The sequence below is a fragment of the Musca autumnalis genome, unplaced genomic scaffold, assembly GCF_047663935.1.
Source record: "Musca autumnalis isolate F117 unplaced genomic scaffold, ASM4766393v1 scaffold_2, whole genome shotgun sequence".
In the NCBI taxonomy this organism is placed as follows: domain Eukaryota; kingdom Metazoa; phylum Arthropoda; class Insecta; order Diptera; family Muscidae; genus Musca; species Musca autumnalis.
Window position 1 is genome coordinate 177912944 of NW_027411755.1, and position 24833 is coordinate 177937776.

At 37.9% G+C, this 24833-nt stretch overlaps 1 protein-coding gene across 1 annotated transcript in view; it reads right to left on the minus strand.

Annotated features, from left to right (window-relative positions):
* Positions 1-2254: 2254 nt before the first annotated feature.
* Positions 2255-24833, minus strand: part of LOC141394934 (thioester-containing protein 1 allele R1-like) — a 37243-nt gene continuing 14664 nt past the window's right edge. The window contains exons 7-9 of the mRNA XM_073970102.1: positions 16043-17120; positions 15445-15978; positions 2255-2924 (exon numbers count right to left, since the gene is read on the minus strand). Coding sequence (XP_073826203.1) covers positions 2307-2924; positions 15445-15978; positions 16043-17120 — 2230 coding nt within the window. The 3' untranslated portion in view covers positions 2255-2306. The remainder of the gene's footprint in view (positions 2925-15444; positions 15979-16042; positions 17121-24833) is intronic.

The window sequence follows — 24833 nt, forward strand, 5'->3', positions numbered from 1 at the left end:
GATAGATATGAAAGTACATTTTGGAAAATCGTGTACGAAAAGTGCTAAATGGTACAAAATTTCGTACCTTTTGGTATTTGCTATATGGTATAGAATTTTGTACAATTTGTGATTTTGTAAGGGGTAGAACTGGAATTTTGAAATTTGGCATTAGATTAGTTTAGAGTGGAGGTAGGGAGGAGGCTTTTCAAATTCGTACTTTTTTATACAAAAAGTACTAAATAGTGAATTGGGGTTAGAATATATGTTGGAAGGGTTAGAACCAGGAGTCAAATCTGAAATTTGCAATATGATACGTAGTTTTGAAAATTCGAAATAAAAAATATGGTAGTTGTGTAGGGATGCGATACGGCAGATTTTTTTTTTTTTTTTGTAAATTCTGGCTACAATCGAAAAAAATATTGGTAATAAAAATAGGTCTTAGTACAACAGAATCTCCAGCATTCACCATTCCCGCATTAAATATTGATTATATATTCCGCATACGAAGTAGTGGGCATTTGCTAGTACAAACTAAAACCGTTGTGTTTTATTTTCCTCTCCTTTTATTTATCGGTTGCACTCGGGTTTGTATCACTTGCTCATCTCCACAAACAACAACTATTCTCTGCGGCCTTTCTGAGCTATCACCTAAACAGTTACGTTGTTCGAATTTTCAAGGCCATCGGGCTTTTATTGCGACCTACAGAGCAGCTACAAAATCGGATAAAAATTATGTTTTTGGTCCATTTCACCCGCTAAATATTTCATGATCATCACCAATTAAAATAGCGATCTATTCTGATGTGAAACAGACCTCCATACCAAATTTCTTGACCTACGGTCCATAATTGCGGCCTGGAGTTTGATTACAATTTATAATGGACAGACGGACACAAGGACGGACGGGCACACGGACGGAAGGACACACATTTCAAAATCGCTTTATCTCGCCGAGATATGAAAATTGGTATACCACATTGGGGGTCTCCGACGAATATTTTGCGGTGTTACATGATTTTTTCCAAAACAAACTTATAATACCCTTTCCACAAAGTGGTGTAGGGTATAATAAAATGAATATAAATAATAAAAAATTAAACCTATTTCACTGGTGACATTTATTTTATTTGTTGTAATTTTTTCAAAGCAGTCATGTTTTTTTTACATTGCTGCCAGATGAACTATTTTAGGGTTCCTCTACTTTTGTGCAAAACTTGTTATGTGAGAGCAATTTTGACAGTTCTTTCTTTTGTTACTTCTACTATTAAAAAAGTAAAGGAACAAAGCTTATGTTGCTATTGCTAAACTTACCTGAGAAAAATACATTGACTTCGCATACCCTTATAGCCCGTTTCCACGGTACGTCGTTCGTTCTCTATTCGTTGTTCGACCCATAACTACGAATAAATTACATATTTCCCCACACAAAATTCTATGAACGAACGACGATTTTTCTACGTTGTTCGATTAGAAATACTCTCTGAACGACGAATAAGTATGTCCCATCCCTAACAAATGAGAGAATTTATCGAAAACATTAATTATGACATGTCTAAATTCAAAATTGAAAAATTTGTTGAAAACACAAAAATTTTTAGAAAAAAGGAAAAAGATGAGTGAAAATTAATGAACTAAACATTTTATATAAATGCAGAAGGAATATTGTTGTGTTTCCTTCTTAACTCCACACACATTTCTTGTCCATTAGTTCAAAATCGCGTAAAAAATCAGAAACAAAAAGGAAACAAATAACGGAAAGTCTGTATAAACATATGTTGTTTTGACATGTCTCTCTCCCTTTAATTTTGAAAATGGAAACATATAAAAATATATTGAAAATACAAAATTATTCAGAATTTATGGAAAAAATAGACGAAATGTGTGTGGTTAAATATAGAAGATACATTTGTAGGAAAGTCTATTGCTTTTCCTATTCATTTAATGTATATTTTATGTGTGTTTCGGTTCAAATTTTCGTGAAAACAAGGAAACAAAAATAAAGGAAATTTTGTTTATGTTTCTGTTAATTACGAATGGTGTCGTGGAAACGGTTTAATTCGTGTACGTCGTTCGATAGGCGAACAACGTAATTGAAACGCTCGTGTGAACATGACATTAGTTATACCCTAAATCATGTACTGTTATTGAACGATGAAGTGATGGGTCGTTCATTAGAAATATCAGACAAATTGTGTGTGTTTCCGCACGTCAAAACTTTCAACTTTAAGTTTTCAAGTTTATAAAGGAAAACAAAAAAATAAAATTGCTGAACTTTTTAATTCTTGTGTATTATTTATTAAGAAATTATGTTTCTGCACAAAACATTACTTTTTCAGCTCATAAAAAATCTTTGCACGCCGCCGGTCATTGTAATAATCATAGATTTCAATTAATGACGGCTTCAGAGCTCCCACATCTTGGCTCTTATCAGCCGTAAAGGTAAGACAGTGCTCTTCACTATCTGTTAATGTCTCAAAATATATTGCCAGCTGAGTTCCTGCTCTTTGAATATCAATTCGGCTAATTATCTCCTCCAAGTCTTTCAATTTCATGGTCAGAGCATTGTTGGCAATGAATCCGGAGGGAAAATCGATTTGTAGTATAACCATATTTGTTGCTTTCTCTTCTTCACTCTGTGGTTGATATGAAAAACACACTTCCAAAGACATTGTGACAGTTGATGACATTTTTCCAATGGCAGTGATATTGAAATATTCTGGAATAACTTTAGCCAGCACTTGGGGAATGGGGACAGATTCCGTAACATTGGAAACAACGGCATTGGGAGTAGATTCGGTAACATTAGACACAACAGTTTGTTTTTCGACTCTGTTGTCAGTTTGTAAAGTCAGATTTGATGTGTAATATTGATAAGTGAATTGTAGATAGGCACGACCCTGTCCCATTACTTCAACTTCCAAAGAGCGCACATTTCCAGGTAGCTAAACAAATTATAAAGGGGTATATATTATTATGAGGATTTTAGATCTAGAATTTGAATATTGACTTTGGAAACATAACAATGTAAACAAAATATTTGTCAGGGAGCCTGCTCACTGATCTTCCATCTAGTACAGGACGTCAAAACCACAACAGATAGCTAAACGGATAGATAAGGACTTTCTGTCCTAATAAAGTGGAAGAGCATTGCAAAAATAACGAAACCGGCGAAAGCTAATGCACACAGAAAAATATATGTTAGAAATATGTTTGGATCCAAACAAATATTTGTTTGGGACTGGTTGCAAACGATTATATGTTTGGATCCAAGCATAATTTATTAGAGATAGGCAGTGAGCGCTTACTGAGAGCAAGTGAGCATACATTTCAATGTGTTTTACATTGGAATTTACGCTCCCTTGATCTCAGTAAACGCCCACTGGTGCATATGCTTGTGTTTTTTTGTGGCTTTTAGGTTTGTATTTGTTTGCACCCAAACATATAATTTGTTTGCACCAGTATGGTAAGCGGTAAGAAGTGGAATAATAAAACAACGCTGAAGACTGCAACTCCTGACACCAGTGAATCATCTTCATGAGATGCATCAGCACAGCAAGATTTTGTCGATACAGTACTTGCTTGGATGTCACTGCCATGAATATCCCTGTCACGATCTAGTGGAGAGTCTTCACCTACCCAAGCACCTCAGGAGAGATCTTCATGAAAGGGAGAGAGAGGTCGAAAGCTGTAAGCGCAAAACCTCTAGATCAACTAATGTATCAGGCAGGATTGAATAGCATTCATACTAATGCAGTTGCGGAGGCAATACAGAGGTACAGTGTGAATGGCATACTTGGACACCGTCCCCATCCATCGCAGCATAAGAACGCCAGCTGTCAAGGCAAACACGAATGGTTGTAGCCCAGTTAAGATCCGGACAATCCAGCCGCCTCAATTTATGTTGGGCCCGTATTGACCCTTTCTGAAACAAAGGGTGCTTCTATAGACCCTTTCTGAAACAAAGAGTTCTTCTGTAGACCCCTTCTGAAAGAAAGGGCGTTTCTATAGACCGTTTCTTAAAGTAATGGTGCTTCTATAGACCCTTTCTGAAAGAAAGGATGCTTCTACATGCCCTTTCTGAAAGAAAGCATGCTTCTAAAGACCTTTTCTGATATAAAGGGTGCATCTATAGACCCTTTCTGATAGAAAGGGTGCTTCTCTAGACCCTTTCTGAAATGAAGGGTGCTTTTATGGGCCCTCTTTTAAAGAAAGGGTGCTCTTATAGACCCTTTTTGAAAGAAACGGTGCTTCTACAGACCCTTTCTGAAAGAAAGCATGCTTCTAAAGACCTTTTCTGATCTAAAGGGTGCTTCTATAGGCCCTTTTTAAATAAAGTGTGCTCCTATAGACCCTTTCTGAAAGAAATTGTGCTTCTTTCGGCCCCTTTTTGAATGAAAGGGTGCTTCTACAGACCCTTTCTTAAAGAAAGGCTGCTTCTATAGGCCCTTTTTGAAAGAAAGTGTGCTGCTACAGACCCTTTCTGAAAGAAAGGATGCTTCCATAGACCCTTTCTGAAAGAAAGGATGCTTCTACAGACCCTTTCTGAAAAGGGTGCTTCTATAGACCCTTTCTGAAAGAAATTGTGCTTCTATAGGTCCTTTTTGAAATGATGCTTCTATAGACCCTTTTTGAAAGCATGGGTGCTTCTCCAGACCCTTTCTGATAGAAAGGGTGCTTCTCTAGACCCTTTCTGAAAGAAAGGATGCTTCTATAGACCCTTTCTGAAAAAGGGTGCATCTATAGACCCTTTCTGATAGAAAGGGTGCTTCTCTAGACCCTTTCTGAAAAAGGGTGCTTCTATAGACCTTTTCTGAAGGAAAGGTTGCTTCCATAGACCCTTTCTTAAAGAAAGGGTGCTTCTATAGACCCTTTCTGAAAAAGGGTGCATCTATAGACCCTTTCTGATAGAAAGGGTGCTTCTCTAGACCCTTTCTGAAATGAAGGGTGCTTTTATGGGCCCTCTTTTAAAGAAAGGGTGCTCTTATAGACCCTTTCTGAAAGAAAGGGTGCTTCTAAAGACCCTTTCTGAAAAAGGGTGCTTCTATAGACCTTTTCTGAAGGAAAGGTTGCTTCCATAGACCCTTTCTTAAAGAAAGGGTGCTCTTATAGACCCTTTTTGAAAGAAACGGTGCTTCTACAGACCCTTTCTGAAAGAAAGCATGCTTCTAAAGACCTTTTCTGATATAAAGGGTGCTTCTATAGGCCCTTTTTAAATAAAGTGTGCTCCTATAGACCCTTTCTGAAAGAAATGGTTCTTCTTTCGGCCCCTTTTTGAAAGAAAGGGTGCTTCTACAGACCCTTTCTTAATGAAAGGGTGTTTCCCAATGCCCTTTCTGATAGAAAGGGTGCCTCTATAAACCCTATCGGATTGAAAGGGTGCCTCTATAAACCCTATCGGATTGAAAGGGTGCCTCTATAGAGCCTTTCTGAAAGAAAGGTTGCTTCTATAGACCCTTCCTTAAAGAAAGGGTGCTTTTATAGGCCCTTTTTTAAAGAAAGGGTGCTTTTATAGACCCTTTTTTAAAGAAAGGGTGCTTTTATAGACCCTTTTTTAAAGAAAGGGTGCTTTTATAGACCCTTTTTTAAAGAAAGGGTGCTTTTATAGACCCTTTTTTAAAGAAAGGGTGCTTTTATAGACCCTTTTTTAAAGAAAGGGTGCTTTTATAGACCCTTTTTTAAAGAAAGGGTGCTTTTATAGACCCTTTTTTAAAGAAAGGGTGCTTTTATAGACCCTTTTTTAAAGAAAGGGTGCTTTTATAGACCCTTTTTTAAAGAAAGGGTGCTTTTATAGACCCTTTTTTAAAGAAAGGGTGCTTTTATAGACCCTTTTTTAAAGAAAGGGTGCTTTTATAGACCCTTTTTTAAAGAAAGGGTGCTTTTATAGACCCTTTTTTAAAGAAAGGGTGCTTTTATAGACCCTTTTTTAAAGAAAGGGTGCTTTTATAGACCCTTTTTTAAAGAAAGGGTGCTTTTATAGACCCTTTTTTAAAGAAAGGGTGCTTTTATAGACCCTTTTTAAAGAAAGGGTGCTTTTATAGACCCTTTTTTAAAGAAAGGGTGCTTTTATAGACCCTTTTTTAAAGAAAGGGTGCTTCTCCAGACCCTTTCTGAAAGAAAGAATGCTTCTAAAGACCCTTTCTGAAGGATTGGGTGCTTCTATAGACCCTTTCTTAAAGAAAGGGTGCCTCTATAGACCCTTCCTTAAAGAAAGGGTGCTTCTATAGACCCATTTCTTAAAGAAAAGGTGCTTTTATGGACCCTTTTTGAAAGGAAGGGTGCTTCTACAGACCCTTTCTGAAAGAAATGGTGCTCCTACAGACCCTTTTTAAAGAAAGGATGCTTCCACAGAACCTTTTTTAAAAAAAGAGTGCTTCCACAGACCCTTTTTAAAGAAAGGGTGCTTCTACAGACCCTTTTTTAAAGAAGGGTGCTTCTACAGACCCCTTTTTAAAGAAAGGGTGCTTCTACAAACCCTTTTTTAAAGAAAGGGTGCTTCTACAGACCCTTTTTTTAAAGAAAGGGTGCTTCTACAGACCCTTTTTTAAAGAAAGGGTGCTTCTACAGACCCTTTTTTAAAGAAAGGGTGCTTCTACAGACCCTTTTTTAAAGAAAGGGTGCTTCTACAGACCCTTTTTTAAAGAAAGGGTGCTTCTACAGACCCTTTTTTAAAGAAAGGGTGCTTCTACAGACCCTTTTTTAAAGAAAGGGTGCTTTTATAGACCCTTTTTTAAAGAAAGGGTGCTTTTATAGACCCTTTTTTAAAGAAAGGGTGCTTTTATAGACCCTTTTTTAAAGAAAGGGTGCTTCTCCAGACCCTTTCTGAAAGAAAGGGTGCTTCTCCAGACCCTTTCTGAAAGAAAGAATGCTTCTAAAGACCCTTTCTGAAGGATTGGGTGCTTCTATAGACCCTTTCTTAAAGAAAGGGTGCCTCTATAGACCCTTCCTTAAAGAAAGGGTGCTTCTATAGACCCATTTCTTAAAGAAAAGGTGCTTTTATGGACCCTTTTTGAAAGGAAGGGTGCTTCTACAGACCCTTTCTGAAAGAAATGGTGCTCCTACCGACCCTTTTTAAAGAAAGGATGCTTCCACAGAACCTTTTTTAAAAAAAGAGTGCTTCCACAGACCCTTTTTTAAAGAAAGGGTGCTTCTACAGACCCTTTTTTAAAGAAGGGTGCTTCTACAGACCCCTTTTTAAAGAAAGGGTGCTTCTACAAACCCTTTTTTAAAGAAAGGGTGCTTCTACAGACCCTTTTTTTAAAGAAAGGGTGCTTCTACAGACCCTTTTTTAAAGAAAGGGTGCTTCTACAGACCCTTTTTTAAAGAAAGGGTGCTTCTACAGACCCTTTTTTAAAGAAAGGGTGCTTCTACAGACCCTTTTTCAAAGAAAGGGTGCTTCTACAGACCCTTTTTAAAGAAAGTGTGCCTCTACAGACCCTTTCGTAAAGAAAGGGTGCTTCTATAGACCCTTTTTTAATGAAAGGGTGCTTCTACAGACCCTTTTTTTAAACAAAGGGTGCTTCTACAGACCCTTTTTTAAAGAAAGGGTGCTTCTACAGACCCTTTTTTAAAGAAAGGGTGCTTCTACAGACCCTTTTTTAAAGAAAGGGTGCTTCTACAGACCCTTTTTAAAGAAAGGGTGCTTCTACAGACCCTTTTTTAAAGAAAGGGTGCTTCTACAGACCCTTTTTTTAAAGAAAGGGTGCTTCTACAGACCCTTTTTTAAAGAAAGGGTGCTTCTACAGACATTTGTTTAAAGGAAGGGTGCTTCACAGACCCTTGTTTAAAGGAAGGGTGCTTCACAGACCCTTGTTTAAAGGAAGGGTGCTTCACAGACCCTTGTTTAAAGGAAGGGTGCTTCTACAGTCTATAGAAAGGGTGCTTCTATAGACCCTTTTTGAAAGAAAGGGTGCTTCTACAGACCCTTTTTTAAAGAAAGGATGCTTCTACATACCCTTTTTAAAAGAAAGGGTGCTTCCACAGACCCTTTTTTAAAGAAAGGGTGCTTCTACAGACCCTTTTTTAAAGAAAGGGTGCTTCTACAAACCCTTTTTTAAAGAAAGGGTGCTTCCACAGACCCTTTTTTAAAGAAAGCTTGCTTCTACAGACCCTTTTTTAAAGAAAGGGTGCTTCTACAGACCCCTTTTTAAAGAAAGGGTGCTTCTACAGACCCTTTTTAAAGAAAGGGTGCTTCTACAGACACTTTTTAAAGAAAGGGTGCTTCTACAGACCCTTTTTTTAAAGAAAGGGTACTTCTACAGACCCTTTTTTAAAGAAAAGGTGCTTCTGCAGACCCTTTTTTAAAGAAAGGGTGCTTCTACAGACCCTTTTTAAAGAAAGGGTGCCTCTACAGACCCTTTTTTAAAGAAAGGGTGCTTCTACAGACACTTTTTAAAGAAAGGGTGCTTCTACAGACCCTTTTTTAAAGAAATGGTGCTTCTACAGACCCCTTTTTAAAGAAAGGGTGCTTCTACAGACCCTTTTTAAAGAAAAGGTGCTTCTGCAGACCCTTTTTAAAGAAAGGGTGCTTCTACAGACCCTTTTTTAAAGAAAGGGTGCCTCTACAGACCCTTTTTTAAAGAAAGGGTGCTTCTACAGACACTTTTTAAAGAAAGGGTGCTTCTACAGGCCCTTTTTTTAAAGAAAGGGTGCTTCTACAGACCTTTTTAAAGAAAGGGTGCTTCTACAGACCCTTTTTTAAAGAAAGGGTGCTTCTACAGACCCTTTTTTAAAGAAAGGGTGCTTCTACAAACCCTTTTTTTAAAGAAAGGGTGCTTCCACAGACCCTTTTTTAAAGAAAGCTTGCTTCTACAGACCCTTTTTTAAAGAAAGGGTGCTTCTACAGACCCCTTTTTAAAGAAAGGGTGCTTCTACAGACCCTTTTTTAAAGAAAGGGTGCCTCTACAGACCCTTTTTTAAAGAAAGGGTGCTTCTACAGACACTTTTTAAAGAAAGGGTGCTTCTACAGGCCCTTTTTTTAAAGAAAGGGTGCTTCTACAGACCTTTTTTAAAGAAAGGGTGCTTCTACAGACCCTTTTTTAAAGAAAGGGTGTTTCTACAGACCCTTTCTAAGGGTGTTTCTTAATGCCGTTTCTGATAGAAAGGGTGCCTCTATAGACCTTTCTGAAAGAAAGGGTGCTTCTATAGGCCCTTTTCTGAAAGAAAGTGTGCTGCTACAGACCTTTCTGAAAGAAAGGATGCTTCTATAGACCCTTTCTGAAAGAAAGGATGCTTCTATAGACCCTTGCTGAAAAAGGGTGCTTCTATAGATCCTTTCTGAAAGAAATTGTGCTTCTATAGGCCCTTTTTGAAATGGTGCTTCTATAGACCTTTTTTTAAAGAAAGGGTGCTTCTACAGACCCTTTCTTAATGAAAGGGTGTTTCCCAATGCCCTTTCTGATAGAAAGGGTGCCTCTATAAACCCTATCGGATTGAAAGGGTGCCTCTATAAACCCTATCGGATTGAAAGGGTGCCTCTATAGAGCCTTTCTGAAAGAAAGGTTGCTTCTATAGACCCTTCCTTAAAGAAAGGGTGCTTTTATAGGCCCTTTTTTAAAGAAACGGTGCTTTTATAGACCCTTTTTTAAAGAAAGGGTGCTTTTATAGACCCTTTTTTAAAGAAAGGGTGCTTTTATAGACAATTTTTTAAAGAAATGGTGCTTTTATAGACCCTTTTTTAAAGAAAGGGTGCTTTTATAGACCCTTTTTTAAAGAAAGGGTGCTTTTATAGACCCTTTTTTAAAGAAAGGGTGCTTTTATAGACCCTTTTTTAAAGAAAGGGTGCTTTTATAGACCCTTTTTTAAAGAAAGGGTGCTTTTATAGACCCTTTTTTAAAGAAAGGGTGCTTTTATAGACCTTTTTTAAGAAAGGGTGCTTCTCCAGACCCTTTCTGAAAGAAAGAATGCTTCTAAAGACCCTTTCTGAAGGATTGGGTGCTTCTATAGACCCTTTCTTAAAGAAAGGGTGCCTCTATAGACCCTTTCTTAAAGAAAGGGTGCCTCTATAGACCCTTCCTTAAAGAAAGGGTGCTTCTATAGACCCATTTCTTAAAGAAAAGGTGCTTTTATGGACCCTTTTGAAAGGAAGGGTGCTTCTACAGACCCTTTCTGAAAGAAATGGTGCTCCTACAGACCCTTTTTAAAGAAAGGATGCTTCCACAGAACCTTTTTTTAAAAAAAGAGTGCTTCCACAGACCCTTTTTTAAAGAAAGGGTGCTTCTACAGACCCTTTTTTAAGAAGGGTGCTTCTACAGACCCCTTTTTAAAGAAAGGGTGCTTCTACAAACCCTTTTTTAAAGAAAGGGTGCTTCTACAGACCCTATTTTTAAAGAAAGGGTGCTTCTACAGACCCTTTTAAAGAAAGGGTGCTTCTACAGACCCTTTTTTAAGAAAGGGTGCTTCTACAGACCCTTTTTAAAGAAAGGGTGCTTCTACAGACCCTTTTTAAAGAAAGGGTGCTTCTACAGACCCTTTCGTAAAGAAAGGGTGCTTCTATAGACCCTTTTTTAATGAAAGGGTGCTTCTACAGACCCTTTTTTTAAAGAAAGGGTGCTTCTACAGACCCTTTTTTAAAGAAAGGGTGCTTCTACAGACCCTTTTTTAAAGAAAGGGTGCTTCTACAGACCCTTTTTTAAAGAAAGGGTGCTTCTACAGACCCTTTTTTAAAGAAATGGTGCTTCTACAGACCCTTTTTTAAAGAAAGGGTGCTTCTACAGACCCTTTTTTTAAAGAAAGGGTGCTTCTACAGACCCTTTTTTAAAGAAAGGGTGCTTCTACAGACCCTTTTTTAAAGAAAGGGTGCTTCTACAGACATTTGTTTAAAGGAAGGGTGCTTCACAGACCCTTGTTTAAAGGGAAGGGTGCTTCACAGACCCTTGTTTAAAGGAAGGGTGCTTCTACAGTCTATAGAAAGGGTGCTTCTATAGACCCTTTTTGAAAGAAAAGGGTGCTTCTACAGACCCTTTTTTAAAGAAAGGGTGCTTCTACAGACCCTTTTTTAAAGAAAGGGTGCTTCTACAGACCCTTTTTTAAAGAAATGGTGCTTCTACAGACCCCTTTTTTAAAGAAAGGGTGCTTCTACAGACCCTTTTTTTAAAGAAAGGGTGCTTCTACAGACCCTTTTTTAAAGAAAGGGTGCTTCTACAGACCCTTTTTTAAAGAAAGGGTGCTTCTACAGACCCTTTTTAAAGAAAGGGTGCTTCTACAGACCCTTTCGTAAAGAAAGGGTGCTTCTATAGAACCCTTTTTTAATGAAAGGGTGCTTCTACAGACCTTTTTTTAAAGAAAGGGTGCTTCTACAGACCCTTTTTTAAAGAAAGGTGCTTCTACAGACCCTTTTTTAAAGAAAGGGTGCTTCTACAGACCCTTTTTTAAAGAAAGGGTGCTTCTACAGACCCTTTTTTAAAGAAATGGTGCTTCTACAGACCCTTTTTTAAAGAAAGGGTGCTTCTACAGACCCTTTTTTTAAAGAAAGGGTGCTTCTACAGACCCTTTTTTAAAGAAAGGGTGCTTCTACAGACCCTTTTTTAAAGAAAGGGTGCTTCTACAGACATTTGTTTAAAGGAAGGGTGCTTCACAGACCCTTGTTTAAAGGAAGGGTGCTTCACAGACCCTTGTTTAAAGGAGGGTGCTTCTACAGTCTATAGAAAGGGTGCTTCTACATACCCTTTTTAAAAGAAAGGGTGCTTCTACAGACCCTTTTTTAAAGAAAGGGTGCTTCTACAGAACCTTTTTTAAGGAAAGGTTGTTTCTTAATGCCCTTTCTGATTGAAAAGGTGCCTCTATAGACCCTTTCTGATTGAAAAGGTGCCTCTATAGACCCTTTTTTAAAGAAAGGGTGTTTCTACAGACCCTTTTTTTAAAGAAAGGGTGCTTCTACAGACCCTTTTTTAAAGAAAGGGTGCTTCTACAGACCCTTTTTTAAAGAAAGGGTGCTTCTACAGACCCTTTTTTAAAGAAAGGGTGCTTCTACAGACCCTTTTTTAAAGAAAGGGTGCTTCTACAGACCCTTTTTTAAAGAAAGGGTGCTTCTACAGACCCTTTTTTTAAAGAAAGGGTGCTTCTACAGACCCTTTTTTAAAGAAAGGGTGCTTCTACAGACCCTTTTTTAAAGAAAGGGTGCTTCTACAGACCCTTTTTTAAAGAAAGGGTGCTTCTACAGACCCTTTTTTAAAGAAAGGGTGCTTCTACATACCCTTTTTTAAAGAAAAAGTGCTTCTACAGACCCTTTTTTAAAGAAAGGGTGCTTCTACAGACCCTTTTTTAAAGAAAGGGTGCTTCTACAGACCCTTTTTTAAAGAAAGGGTGCTTCTACATACCCTTTTTTAAAGAAAAAGTGCTTCTACAGACCCTTTTTTAAAGAAAGGGTGCTTCTACAGACCCTTTTTTAAAGAAAGGGTGCTTCTACAGACCCTTTTTTAAAGAAAGGGTGCTTCTACATACCCTTTTTTAAAGAAAAAGTGCTTCTACAGACCCTTTTTTAAAGAAAGGGTGCTTCTACAGACCCTTTTTTAAAGAAAGGGTGCTTCTACAGACCCTTTTTTAAAGAAAGGGTGCTTCTACAGACCCTTTTTTAAAGAAAGGGTGCTTCTACAGACCCTTTTTTAAAGAAAGGGTGCTTCTACAGACCCTTTTTTAAAGAAATGGTGCTTCTACATACCCTTTTTTAAAGAAAAAGTGCTTCTACAGACCCTTTTTTAAAGAAAGGGTGCTTCTACAGACTCTTTTTAAAGAAAAAGTGCTTCTACAGACCCTTTTTTAAAGAAAGGGTGTTTCTACAGACCCTTTCTTAAAGAAAGGGTGTTTCTTAATGCCGTTTCTGATAGAAAGGGTGCCTCTATAGGCCCTTTTCTGAAAGAAAGTGTGCTGCTACAGACCTTTCTGAAAGAAAGGATGCTTCTATAGACCCTTTCTGAAAGAAAGGATGCTTCTATAGACCCTTTCTGAAAAAGGGTGCTTCTATAGATCCTTTCTGAAAGAAATTGTGCTTCTATAGGCCCTTTTTGAAATGGTGCTTCTATAGACCTTTTTTTAAAGAAAGGGTGCTTCTACAGACCCTTTCTTAATGAAAGGGTGTTTCCTAACGCCCTTTCTGATAGAAAGGGTGCATCTATAAACCCTATCGGATTGAAAGGGTTCCTCTATAGAGCCTTTCTGAAAGAATGGTTACTTCTACATGCCCTTTCTGAAAGAAAGCATGCTTCTAAAGACCTTTTCTGATATAAAGGGTGCATCTATAGACCCTTTCGGATAGAAAGGGTGCTTCCCTAGAACCTTTATGAAATGAAGGGTGCTTTTATAGACCCTCTTTTAAAGAAAGGGTGCTCTTATAGACCCTTTTTGAAAGAAACGGTGCTTCTATAGACCCTTTCTGAAAAAAAGGATGCTTCTAAAGACCCTTTCTGAAAAAGGGTGCTTCTATAGACCTTTTCTGAAGGAAAGGTTGCTTCTATAGACCCTTTCTGAAAGAAATTGTGCTTCTATAGGCCCTTTTTGAAAGAAAGGGTGCTTCTACAGACCCTTTCTTAATGAAAGGGTGTTTCCTAATGCCCTTTCTGATTGAAAGGGTGCCTCTATAAACCCTATCGGATTGAAAGGGTGCCTCTATAGAGCCTTTCTGAAAGAAAGGTTGCTTCTATAGACCCTAAATTAAAGAAAGGGTGCTTTTATAGACCCTTTTTTTTTAAAAAAAAAGGGTGCTTCTCCAGACCCTTTTTTTTTAAAAAAAAGGGTGCTTCTCCAGACCCTTTCTGAAAGAAAGAATGCTTCTAAAGACCCTTTCTGAAGGATTGGGTGCTTCTATAGACCCTTTTTGAAAGAAAGGTTGCTTCTACAGACCCTTTCTGAAAGAAATGGTGCTCCTACAGACCCTTTTTAAAGAAAGGGTGCTTCTACAGAACCTTTTTCTAAAAAAAAGGGTGCTTCTACAGAGCCTTTTTTAAAGAAAGGGTGCTTCTACAGACCCTTTTTTAAAGAAAGGGTGCTTCTACAGACCCTTTTTTAAAGAAAGGGTGCTTCTACAGACCCCTTTTTAAAGAAAGGGTGCTTCTACAGACCCTTTTTAAAGAAAGGGTGCTTCTACAGACCCTTTTTTTAAAGAAAGGGTGCTTCTACAGACCCTTTTTTAAAGAAAGGGTGCTTCTACAGACCCTTTTTTAAAGAAAGGGTGCTTCTACAGACCCTTTTTTTAAAGAAAGGGTGCTTCTACAGACCCTTTTTTAAAGAAAGGGTACTTCTACAGACCCTTTTTTAAAGAAAAGGTGCTTCTGCAGACCCTTTTTTAAAGAAAGGGTGCTTCTACAGACCCTTTTTTAAAGAAAGGGTGCCTCTACAGACCCTTTTTTAAAGAAAGGGTGCTTCTACAGACACGTTTTAAAGAAAGGGTGCTTCTACAGACCCTTTTTTAAAGAAATGGTGCTTCTACAGGCCCTTTTTTTAAAGAAAGGGTGCTTCTACAGACCTTTTTTAAAGAAAGGGTGCTTCTACAGACCCTTTTTTAAAGAAAGGGTGCTTCTACAGACCCTTTTTTTTAAAGAAAGGGTGCTTCTACAGACCCTTTTTTAAAGAAAGGATGCTTCCACAGACCCTTTTTTAAAGAAAGGGTGCTTCTACAGACCCTTTTTTAAAGGAAGGGTGCTTCACAGACCCTTTTTAAAGAAAGGTTGCTTCTACAGACCCTTTTTAAAGAAAGGGTGCTTCTACAGACCCTTTTTTAAAGAAAGGGTGCTTCTACAAACCCTTTTTTAAAGAAAGGGTGCTTCTAAAAACAATTTTTTAAAGAAAGGGTGCTTCTAAAAACCCTTTTTTAAAGAAAGGGTGCTTCTACAAACCCTTTTTTTAAAGAAAGGGTGCTTCTACAAACCCTTTTTTAAAGAAAGGGTGCTTCTACAAACCCTTTTTTAAAGAAAGGGTGCTTCTACAAACCCTTTTTTAAAGAAAGGGTGTTTCTTAATGCCCTTTCTGATAGAAAGGGAGCCTCTATAAACCCTTTTCTTTCTAAAAGAAATGGTGATTCTATAGACCCTTTTTGAAAGAAAGGTTACTTCTTAAGACACTTTCTGATAGAAAGGGTGCCTCTACAGATCCTTTCTGATAGAAAGGGTGCCTCTATAGACCCTTTCTGATAGAAAGGATGCCTCTATAGACCCTTTAATCAAAATTGGAGATTTATGTTGTGTTTGTCAGGTTCATACCAAATTGGTCAAAGAAACGATCCACCCGGACAATAAATGCGATCTGTAATATCTTTACAAACATACATAGACAGACGGACAGGCAGACAAACCGCTACACGGACATGAGTAAATCGACTCAGAAAGTAATTATATGTATATCCCTAAAATGAACTATGTATGCGTCTGTCTCGATTCATTTTGCATATTACAAACTAATGCACAAAGACATGGTACCCCTTACCACAGTGTGGTGTTGAGAAGAAAGATGACAATAAATTTCACAATTTCTCACCTCTTGTTTTTGCAGTATAATTTCATTGCCAGCATCTACACCAAAAATTCCTTCCTTGACAACCGAACCTTTAGCATTTTTACCCACAAAATGTACTTTAAGCTGAGTTTCCAGATGTCCACCCGAATTCTGCGACACCGTATTATACTTTATTAAAGCCTGTAGACCCACCACGGTGTCGTGGGTTGAAGCAAAACCTCCACTGCTATTCCGCTGTTTAATTAACCAATTAAAAATGGGCAAACAATCTCGGGGTGATGATGACTCCAGCAGGGCCATTAGAATATATGCGGTTATTTCAACATCATTGGCACTCTCCTGCGATTTGATATTGTTGGTCCACCATTTAAGTCCATTACGTTCCTGTGACATAGATTTTAATTTCAGCAGAATATCGTTGGCATTGTTGTTGCCAGCTTTTTGAAATGTGTTTGCCATAATGGCCAACGAATAGATATCCTTTACATCCTTATGATTTTTATTTAAAAACTCCAAACCTTTTTCGATGGTATTTCGATATTTCCTGGCATATTTCTGCAATAAAGAAATTTGAAATTACAAAATTACGATTTAAGATGGGAAAATATATCTCTCTTACCGGACTTTCCAAAAATGTCAGTAGTACAAAAGCTGTAAAACCATACTCATTTTGGTGGGCTGGATCAAACAAAAATCCCCGCTGAGGAAAACTACCATCGTCCATTTGTTGCTGGCTAAGATATTTAAGGGCGTTCTCAATGAAAACACTTTCTATGGCCGAGTACTGTTGACCTTTTATAAAGAACCGTGTGGTATAGGCTGTAAGCCAATTACTTTCGGTACTGGAGTCGGGGCCAAAAACACTAAAACCACCACTTGAGTGACGATAGGACAACTGTTGCTGATAACCAATGTCCACAAATTTCTTGGCTTTCTCCATTAAACTGCTGCTGGCATTCGTCTTTATACTGCTCAATGAGCTAAGATAATCCATTATTAAAATATTCGGTGCTATATAAATCATATTCTGTTCGCCACAACCTTTGGGTTTTTGTACCAAATTATCTAAATTATCCAAAGTACTTCCCATGACATCACCGCTCACAGTTAGTACCAAATATTCAGAACCGGGTACAATATCCGTGGGTATATTTGCCTCAAATGTGGTTTTATTTACTTTACTTTTCTCCAACATCATTAGCGTATCTTGATTACGATTGTGCGCCACACCCTCAGGTTCCACTTTCAGTTTGTGGATCACTCGATCCGCTATAACGCCATTTGCAGCTATTATTTCAATAGCAATTTTACCCACTCTCAGGGGGCGTATATTAAATGTCACACTTCTGGCATTATTAGCCGGCACATCCAAAGATCTTGAAATTTCTTTTTGTCCCAAAATTAACTGATTTTCGTCATTAAGGAATTCAAAATCATTACTTTTTCGTATCATTGTCACATTGCTTACAAGCTGTTCTCTTAAATAATTGAAAATTGTCACGGGGATTTTTACTGTTTCTCCACGTTTCACCGCATACGGAAGATTGACACTGATGAAAAATGGTTGAAATGCTTCAATTTCTAGATTTTCTTCCAGCATACCGAAACCGGTATCGTCGTTCACGGAGAATGCTCTCAGTTCCCAAGTTGTAACAGTGTCGGGAAGTTTTACGCTTAGCGGAGTATTTTGTTGGGTACTGAAACGAAAGAAGATCACAAATAAAAGAAAGTAAAAAAATGTATCAATCGGCTTGGCCGACAGAATATACCCTCAGCCTGTGTGAATTGAAACTTTCATCTATTGACAATATCAAATCTAATACCGGCTACGCAGATTTTAAAAGTATAAACTTGCCGACAAAAAATATATTTCGTTTGTGTTGCGGAGGATGTACTCGAAGGTATGGGCCGACATAGTCCATTTTCGAAGTGCATCTAATTTTGGGAGTCATTCTTCTCGATAGATACAGGGTGTTTTTGTAAAAATGCTTGCCTGTCACACGAACCGTTCGTACTAAAACGTATACGTTCAAAATTTGGTTCTTGTAAAATTTTACGAACCATTCGTTTTTATCTGAAAGCTTTCGTCTATTTCGTAAAAGCTTTTATATTTCAGGGTTTCCATGATACTTATTTTGTTAATTTTGCATAGGCATCTGCACGTAAAATGTGTTACTTGATGGCAACCCCGATAAACAGATGAAAAACAACAAATAAGAAAAAAATATAATCAAATTTGTCAAAAAATAATTGTGATAATATGAAGAAACGGATGTACATAAACGCGTGTGCTTCTATGGAAATAAATAAAATTGCATTCCCTTCCAGTTTTCGTGTGTTTTGTGCCATTTATTACTCAAATTATTTAATTTTCGTTCAAAACGATGGGTCTTTTCCATTCGTTTATTTTTGACGCATTCGTTCGTCTGATTTTGTTACGAAAACCAAAAAAAATTACGAAAATAAAAAGCTTTCATTTGTTTGTCACACGAATACAAACGTCAACCGCTATGAAAACCAAATTGTGTCTTCGTTCATAAAATCGACGAACGAATGGGCAAAAACTTTTTACAAAAACACGCTGATAGTGTGTGATATTTCAGTTGCTCACCGATAACTCAGAGCTTTTGGACCACTATGTCAGGAAGCACGGACTTGCCCACGAGAAACATAAAATCGCTGTAAACAGGAAGGAGTATCATCAAACTTCACTTAAACAAAAATGTTGAACTTTTGCGCGTGAAAACCGATATGGACCATTTCTGAAGTAAAACTACATTTGCACCAAGTATTAGGAGATCCAAAGTTTTAACGGTTGCCCCGTTCAACAGATATAAGACGTAGAATTTTAGTGAAATTTTTTAAACTTTTGGAAAGTTACGAACCGATAGTGCCCATCTTCGAACTTAAACAAAGTTTGGGAAATAATATTACGAAAGCCAAATTTTGCACCAAATCGGATGATCCCTTCGAGATTTATCGTGCGCTTCATTCAGCCACTATACATGGTGTCATTGTCTGACATGGATTTCGTCCAAACATACTTGGGATCTAAAACCATTATTTTGATGAGGCACATTTTGCCCGTATACCCTCGTTAGCATAAATGCTGAGGGTATAACCAGCTAAAACGGCGTTATGTTCGGCCGGGCCGATCTTTTTATACCCTCCACCACGAACTGTATTGAAGTAAATAGGAACAATTAGACTCTTCCTCTTATACCTAGCAAGAGGAGAAGATCTTAATCTTCTCATCCCCGATGTTGCATATATGCAACATTGTCTTTACGATCGTCTAAGTAACGCTATTTTACATATTCTGCTTTGAATTTTTCTTAAAAGTATACACAGCCTTGTAATAACAAAAATATTGGTTGTGTCTCGATCACCACAGCTACGGTGCATTATTCAGAATGAAGTCTAGCACTCCAGTGAAAATTAAAATTCGTTGCGTACAGTCCAAATTATTCTAATCTTTTCTAAATCAAACTATATGAGCTTTATGTTAAATTTTAGTTCTGATTCTTCAATAGTAGAACAATAAGAACACTCCTGAACGATTAAAACATATTTATTTACACAATTCCACAAAATAATGACCAAATAAATTTCAGAAATAATGTACTGTATCTACCAAAACAGTGGGAGTAACGCTCCGAAATTTATGTTATAACTTTGTTTTGATATATACTTTAATTATATGTTTTCAAAATAACTACCCAGCAAAATTTGTAGGAAGGGGTTCCATGCGATGACGTGATTTCATGGCATCTTTTGCATTGGTTCCAAAGAAGTCGTGAAACATCCGATCTTTTCATTAGCATGTGAACCAATGCAAAGGATGTCGTGAAAGATCCGATCTTTTTATCAGCATTTGAACCCATGCAAAGGAAGTTGTGAAAGATCCGATCTTTTCATCTGCATTTGAACCCATTCCATCGATCCAATAAAGATGAATTTTGTGTTTTTATTTATACACATTTTTCTAAATACATATATAAGATTAATTATTTACAATAGGCTTGATGTTGTCGGAGACTCGAAATCACAACCAACGATGTTAAAACTCTCGTCGTAATGATAATGTCATTGCAAAGGGTTGGTGAAAATGACATGCCAAAGCATTGGTGGAAATGACATTTCAAGGCATTGGTGTAAATGGCATGCTTTGGATCCAAAAATGAATAGCATCTTTTGGGGTCCACGCTCATATAAAATTCATCGATGAAGATGCTAAAAAGATGACATGCCAGATCACTTTCACCCATGATTGAATGGCATCTTTGGCATCGAACATTTTGCTGGGTATCGGCGGAAAAAAATTAATTTATCGAAAATTTAATAAACAGACCCTCGAAATATATTAAACTGGGCAACACCGGTTCATGGGGCTTAAATATGGATATACATGGATAGTTTTTTTAGCTAATAAGTTTTCTATTTGATAGAAAATTTGGTTGAAAATGTGACTAAAATCCGCAAAAATCTTAAATCGGGTGTTACCCCTATTTGGGGGCTATTCAAAATACAGAAAATCTAGAGTACCGTTCTATGGGGCTGTATCAAACGTCAAATTGTATCGAGAAATTTCTGGAGGAAAGTTTTGTAACTCAACGAAGACTAAATACCAAATTTCAGAAATTTCGGTTAAATAATGTGGCTAAAGCTAACATATTACCAAAAATCGGAGGATACCGTTCTATATGGCCATATATGAAGACGTGGACCAATACCGACATAGTTCAGGTGGAAAGTTCTGCAAAATCGGGGCTAATAGGCTGTATGAAGACATCAAGCAATACTGATAATTCTCTTCTGAAAAGTTTTGTACACCATGGAAGACTAAATACCAATTTTCATCCATTTCGGTTTGATAATGACGCTGAAACCTTCAAAATGCTGCAAATCTGGAGAGACCGTGCTATGTTGGATATAAGACCTATATCGATAAATTTCAGGTGGAAAGTTGTATACCCCAATGGAAGACTAAATACCAAATTTCAGCCATTTCAATGGGATATTGGAGACAAAACCTTAAAAAAATATATGAAGACGTGGAATTATACTGAAAATTCTCTTCTGTAATATGGTATACCTCCATGGAAGACTAAATACCAAATTTCAGTAATTTCGGGGTGAAAATGAGGCCACGACCTTGTAAATACCTAAGATCGGGAGGTGCCGTTCTATGGGGGCTATATGAAGGCGTGAACCTATACCAAAAAATTTCAGGTGGAAAGTTGTACACCCCCAACGAAGATTAAATATTAAATTTCAGCCATTTCTGTGGGATATTGAGGACACAAACTTCAAATAGGGAGGCACCGTTCTATAGGTGCTATATAAAGGTGTACACCGATATAGCCCATTTTCAATACCAAACATCCTAGGAGTAATAGAAAATTCTATATCAAATTACAAAGCTCTATCTAAAACATTACGAGCTGTATCTTGATTTTAACAGACCGACTGATGGACGAACATTGTTATTATGACTTTTCGAATTTTATGCTCATATAGAATATATGTATATATTTTATAGTGTATGCGACAAATATTTCGATGTGTTACAAATGGAATAACAAATTTAAATATACCCTCCATATTATTAAAAAAAAAACATTAAGTTCGACCGGATCGAACTTTTTAAACCCTCCACGTGGATATTCCCAGATGGAATAACCGGAAGTCAGATCGATCGTGTTGTAAGACACTCTTACAGTTTGTTACATGTCTGATCGATTCGATGAACGAACATTTATTTGGTAATATATCCTTGTGACAGCAAAGATACACGCTCGTTTTAATGATACAGCAAAAGTGCGATCTATCACAGGACGGAAGCTTTAAACAGAGAAGCTACAATTGCAATAGATAGCACAGCCTACTCCGCTCAAATTACCCACATGCTAGAAGTTCGCACTCCCTTTTCCCGATAATGTGGAAGCGCAGTGGCAAGGAATAACCTAATCTCTTCAAACTTCGGCAAAATCCATACATGGGTTCCAAAAAAAAACCAGCACTTAAAAATCTATGGCACGAGGAGTGCCGTAAGGCTGTTGAAGAGAAGAACGCGGCATAAGGCCAACCCTCCGGTGATATAACAACAACACACGTTTTCTACGCTTTCTGCTTTCTTCTAAAAATACGCTTCTCCCCCTTCCATACGTTTTCCCTTACATATGTTGATAGCTGAGGGAAAATATAGGGAAGGGTGAGAAACGTATTTTAGAAGAAAACAGAAAGTGTTGAAAACGTGTGTTGTTGTATCAACGCAAATGTGTTCGTTCGTATGTCTTCTCAGTGGTTTGGTTTTGGTATCTCTGAGTCCAAATTCAACAATTTTGTAGCCTGGACTAGCTGTGCCCATAAAGAATCTGCAGGGCATGTGTTGGGTATAGTGCGACCAGTTTGGGGCCAATACGAAATGGACATCGCCCGGATATTTACTGGGCAAAAACCACTCGTGCTTGCCTTGCCTGCTGGCGTTAGTCTGTTTTTGTAATGCTGCTATCTTTGAATTGCCTGCGCAATAGATCTGGCAAACTATCGACAGACCGATTAACAAATGCTACGTCGAACACCAAAATAAGTTATTTATTAATTTTCTCGTTTAGAGTTAAGTTTGATGATCGAAATTTTTTGCAAGTGAAAATGAAAAAGCCCACCCACACAGCCACCAAATTATGTGACCGAGTTCGCTGTTAGTTCGGCAGCTCTTCAGACATATCGAATGTGGAATGGCTTCTCTGTCCTAGAACTTTTAGTTTTTCAAATGCAAATGAGTTTTTATACAATAACGGATATTTGACCGTTGAATTGTATTTCTTCGAGACAAACGCTTTTTTCTGCTGCCTTTGAAGTTATGAGTTTGGCTTTGAACGCTAACACGCCGTGACAAAATTTTATCATACGTTTTCAAGGACGTGGGTTCAAATTCCAGCCGCCCTCAACCTGTTATTTGGTTTATTTTTCGCGAATTATTAAAAATATAATTGCTTCTGAGGCCGTTATAAGCAAAGTTTTACGATAATGATCAAAACGATAGATAGTCTGACTATCGACAGTTTGTCAGCTCTACTGCGCAACTGCATCAGTGTGAAAGCTATCCAAGCCCGCCTGATAGGGTCGATTCTGTACCTTTGAACGTCTCTCTCTCTCTCTCTCTCTCTACATCATGAAGATCTCTTCTCCATAAAATTGTGGCAGGAATGCTCTCCAGCGGGTACTGCATCGACAACATCATGCAGTGCTGATGCACCGGTAAAATCCTCGTACCCTCATGGAAATGATCCACTGGTGTCATGAGGAGGCACTCGCTTTAAGTCCTATGGGCGGCATTGTGACAGGTTTATAAATTTGCCCCCCTGCATACTCTGGGGCTGCATAGCTTAACACAGGCCGGGCGAATGCTTTGTAAGAGGTCAACAAGGTTATTTGTCAGCACCTTAAGTTCAGCTTGTCAGCGACTTGAGGAACCTGGTCCTGTTTCTGATTTTGTCGCAAATAGCTGTGTCTTGCATGGACGAATTAAACATATTATCTAACGTTACGTACACTCAATATCTTGGGGTAGTTCGTGGTTGGAATCAGGACGCCATCGACCAAAATGTTCAGGGAGAGACTCGTTTGTGGCAGTGGAGCGGCGCAGTACAGTTCTTCCATGAAAATATCCATTAACCTACACATTTAACCTATCACATATGTCATCAACGATAGGACTCGACACCAATATCGTACAATCATCGGCATACATACCGATGTATATGGCGTCTGGTGGGTGTGTAAATTTCAGAAAGGTAGAGCTTAAAAAGTTCCAGAGATATTACCTCTCCTCGGGGTACTCTTTGTTACACCCTACGGGCCCTAGACTTCTTATCTCTGAACTCCACAAACGATTATCGATTAGCATCTCCGTTCCCCATGGAAATGCATTTATTGTCCTTCAAAAGCGAACTAATGTCGGGCATATTACAAGGGTTCAGATAGATTTTGTGGGAAGTCTCCACCAAACATGATGACTACGTCATCTTTCGACTTATAGTTGATCAAATTCCCTAAGTATTTCAAAAATGACTGGAAGCCATATTAGTGTGGAGTGCCCCTGGTGACAGATTCCGAATATTCGTTGCTCATTTTTCTAATTTTGGGCTCATACACATACATAGATCAATGATTCTTCACTTGTGACGATCTTATAAAAACAAAGCACAAAGTTTCGTTACACATGAACCGGACTATATTCGTCTGAAACTATAGACAAAACAAGTATGAACGGCGTTAAGTTCGGCCAGGCCGAACTTGTTATACCCCCCACCACAAATTGTATTGAAGTAAAATGGAATAATTAGTTTCCTTTCGTGTATGAAGAAGACTTAATACTAAATTTCAGCAATTTCGGTAAAACAATGTGAGGCACCATTCTATGGGGGCTATTTCAAAACGTCGATCTATACCGACAAATTTCTGACGGAAAGTTTTAGGCTCAAAGAAGACAAAATACCAAATTTCCTATATTTCGGTAAGAGAATGTGGCTAAAACTAAAAAAATACCGGAAATCAATAAGTAAGCGTCTATGGGGATATAGGAAGACGTGGACCTATACTGGTAATATTCTTCTGGAATATTTTATAACACTTGGAAGACGAAATAACGAATTTCAGCCAGAATTTTAGTCAGAAATGGGGCAATATGTAACGACAAATTTTATCGGGAGGTACCGTTCTATGGGGGCTATATGAAGGCATGGACCGATACCGACAAAGTTCTGGGGGAAAGTTTTATACCACTAACGTAGACTAAGTACCAAATTTCAGCCATTTCTGTGTGAGAATGAAGCTAAAACCTTTAAAATACCGAAAATCGGGAGGTACCGTTCTATGGGGGCTATATGAAGGTGTGGACCGATACCGAAAAAATTCCGGGGGAAAGTTTTATAGCCCTAAAGAAGACTACGTACCAAATTTTAGCCATTTTGGTAGGATAATGAAGCTAAAACCTTCAAAATACCGAAAATCGGGAGGTACCGTTATATGGGGGCTATATGAAGGTGTGGACCGATACCGACAAAATTCTGGGGGAAAGTTTTTTACCCCTAAAGAAGACTACGTACCAAATTTCAGCCATTTTGGTGGGATAATGAAACTAAAACCTTAAAAATACCGAAAATCGGGAGGTACCGTTCTATGGGGGCTATATGAAGGTGTGGACCGATACCGACAAAATTCTGGGGGAAAGTTTTGTACCCCTAAAGAAGACTACGTACCAAATTTCAGCCATTTTGGTAGGATAATGAAACTAAAACCTTAAAAATACCGAAAATCGGGAGGTACCGTTCTATGGGGGCTATATCAAAACGTGGACCGATATATCCCATTTTCAATACCAACCATCCTGCAAGTAATAAACA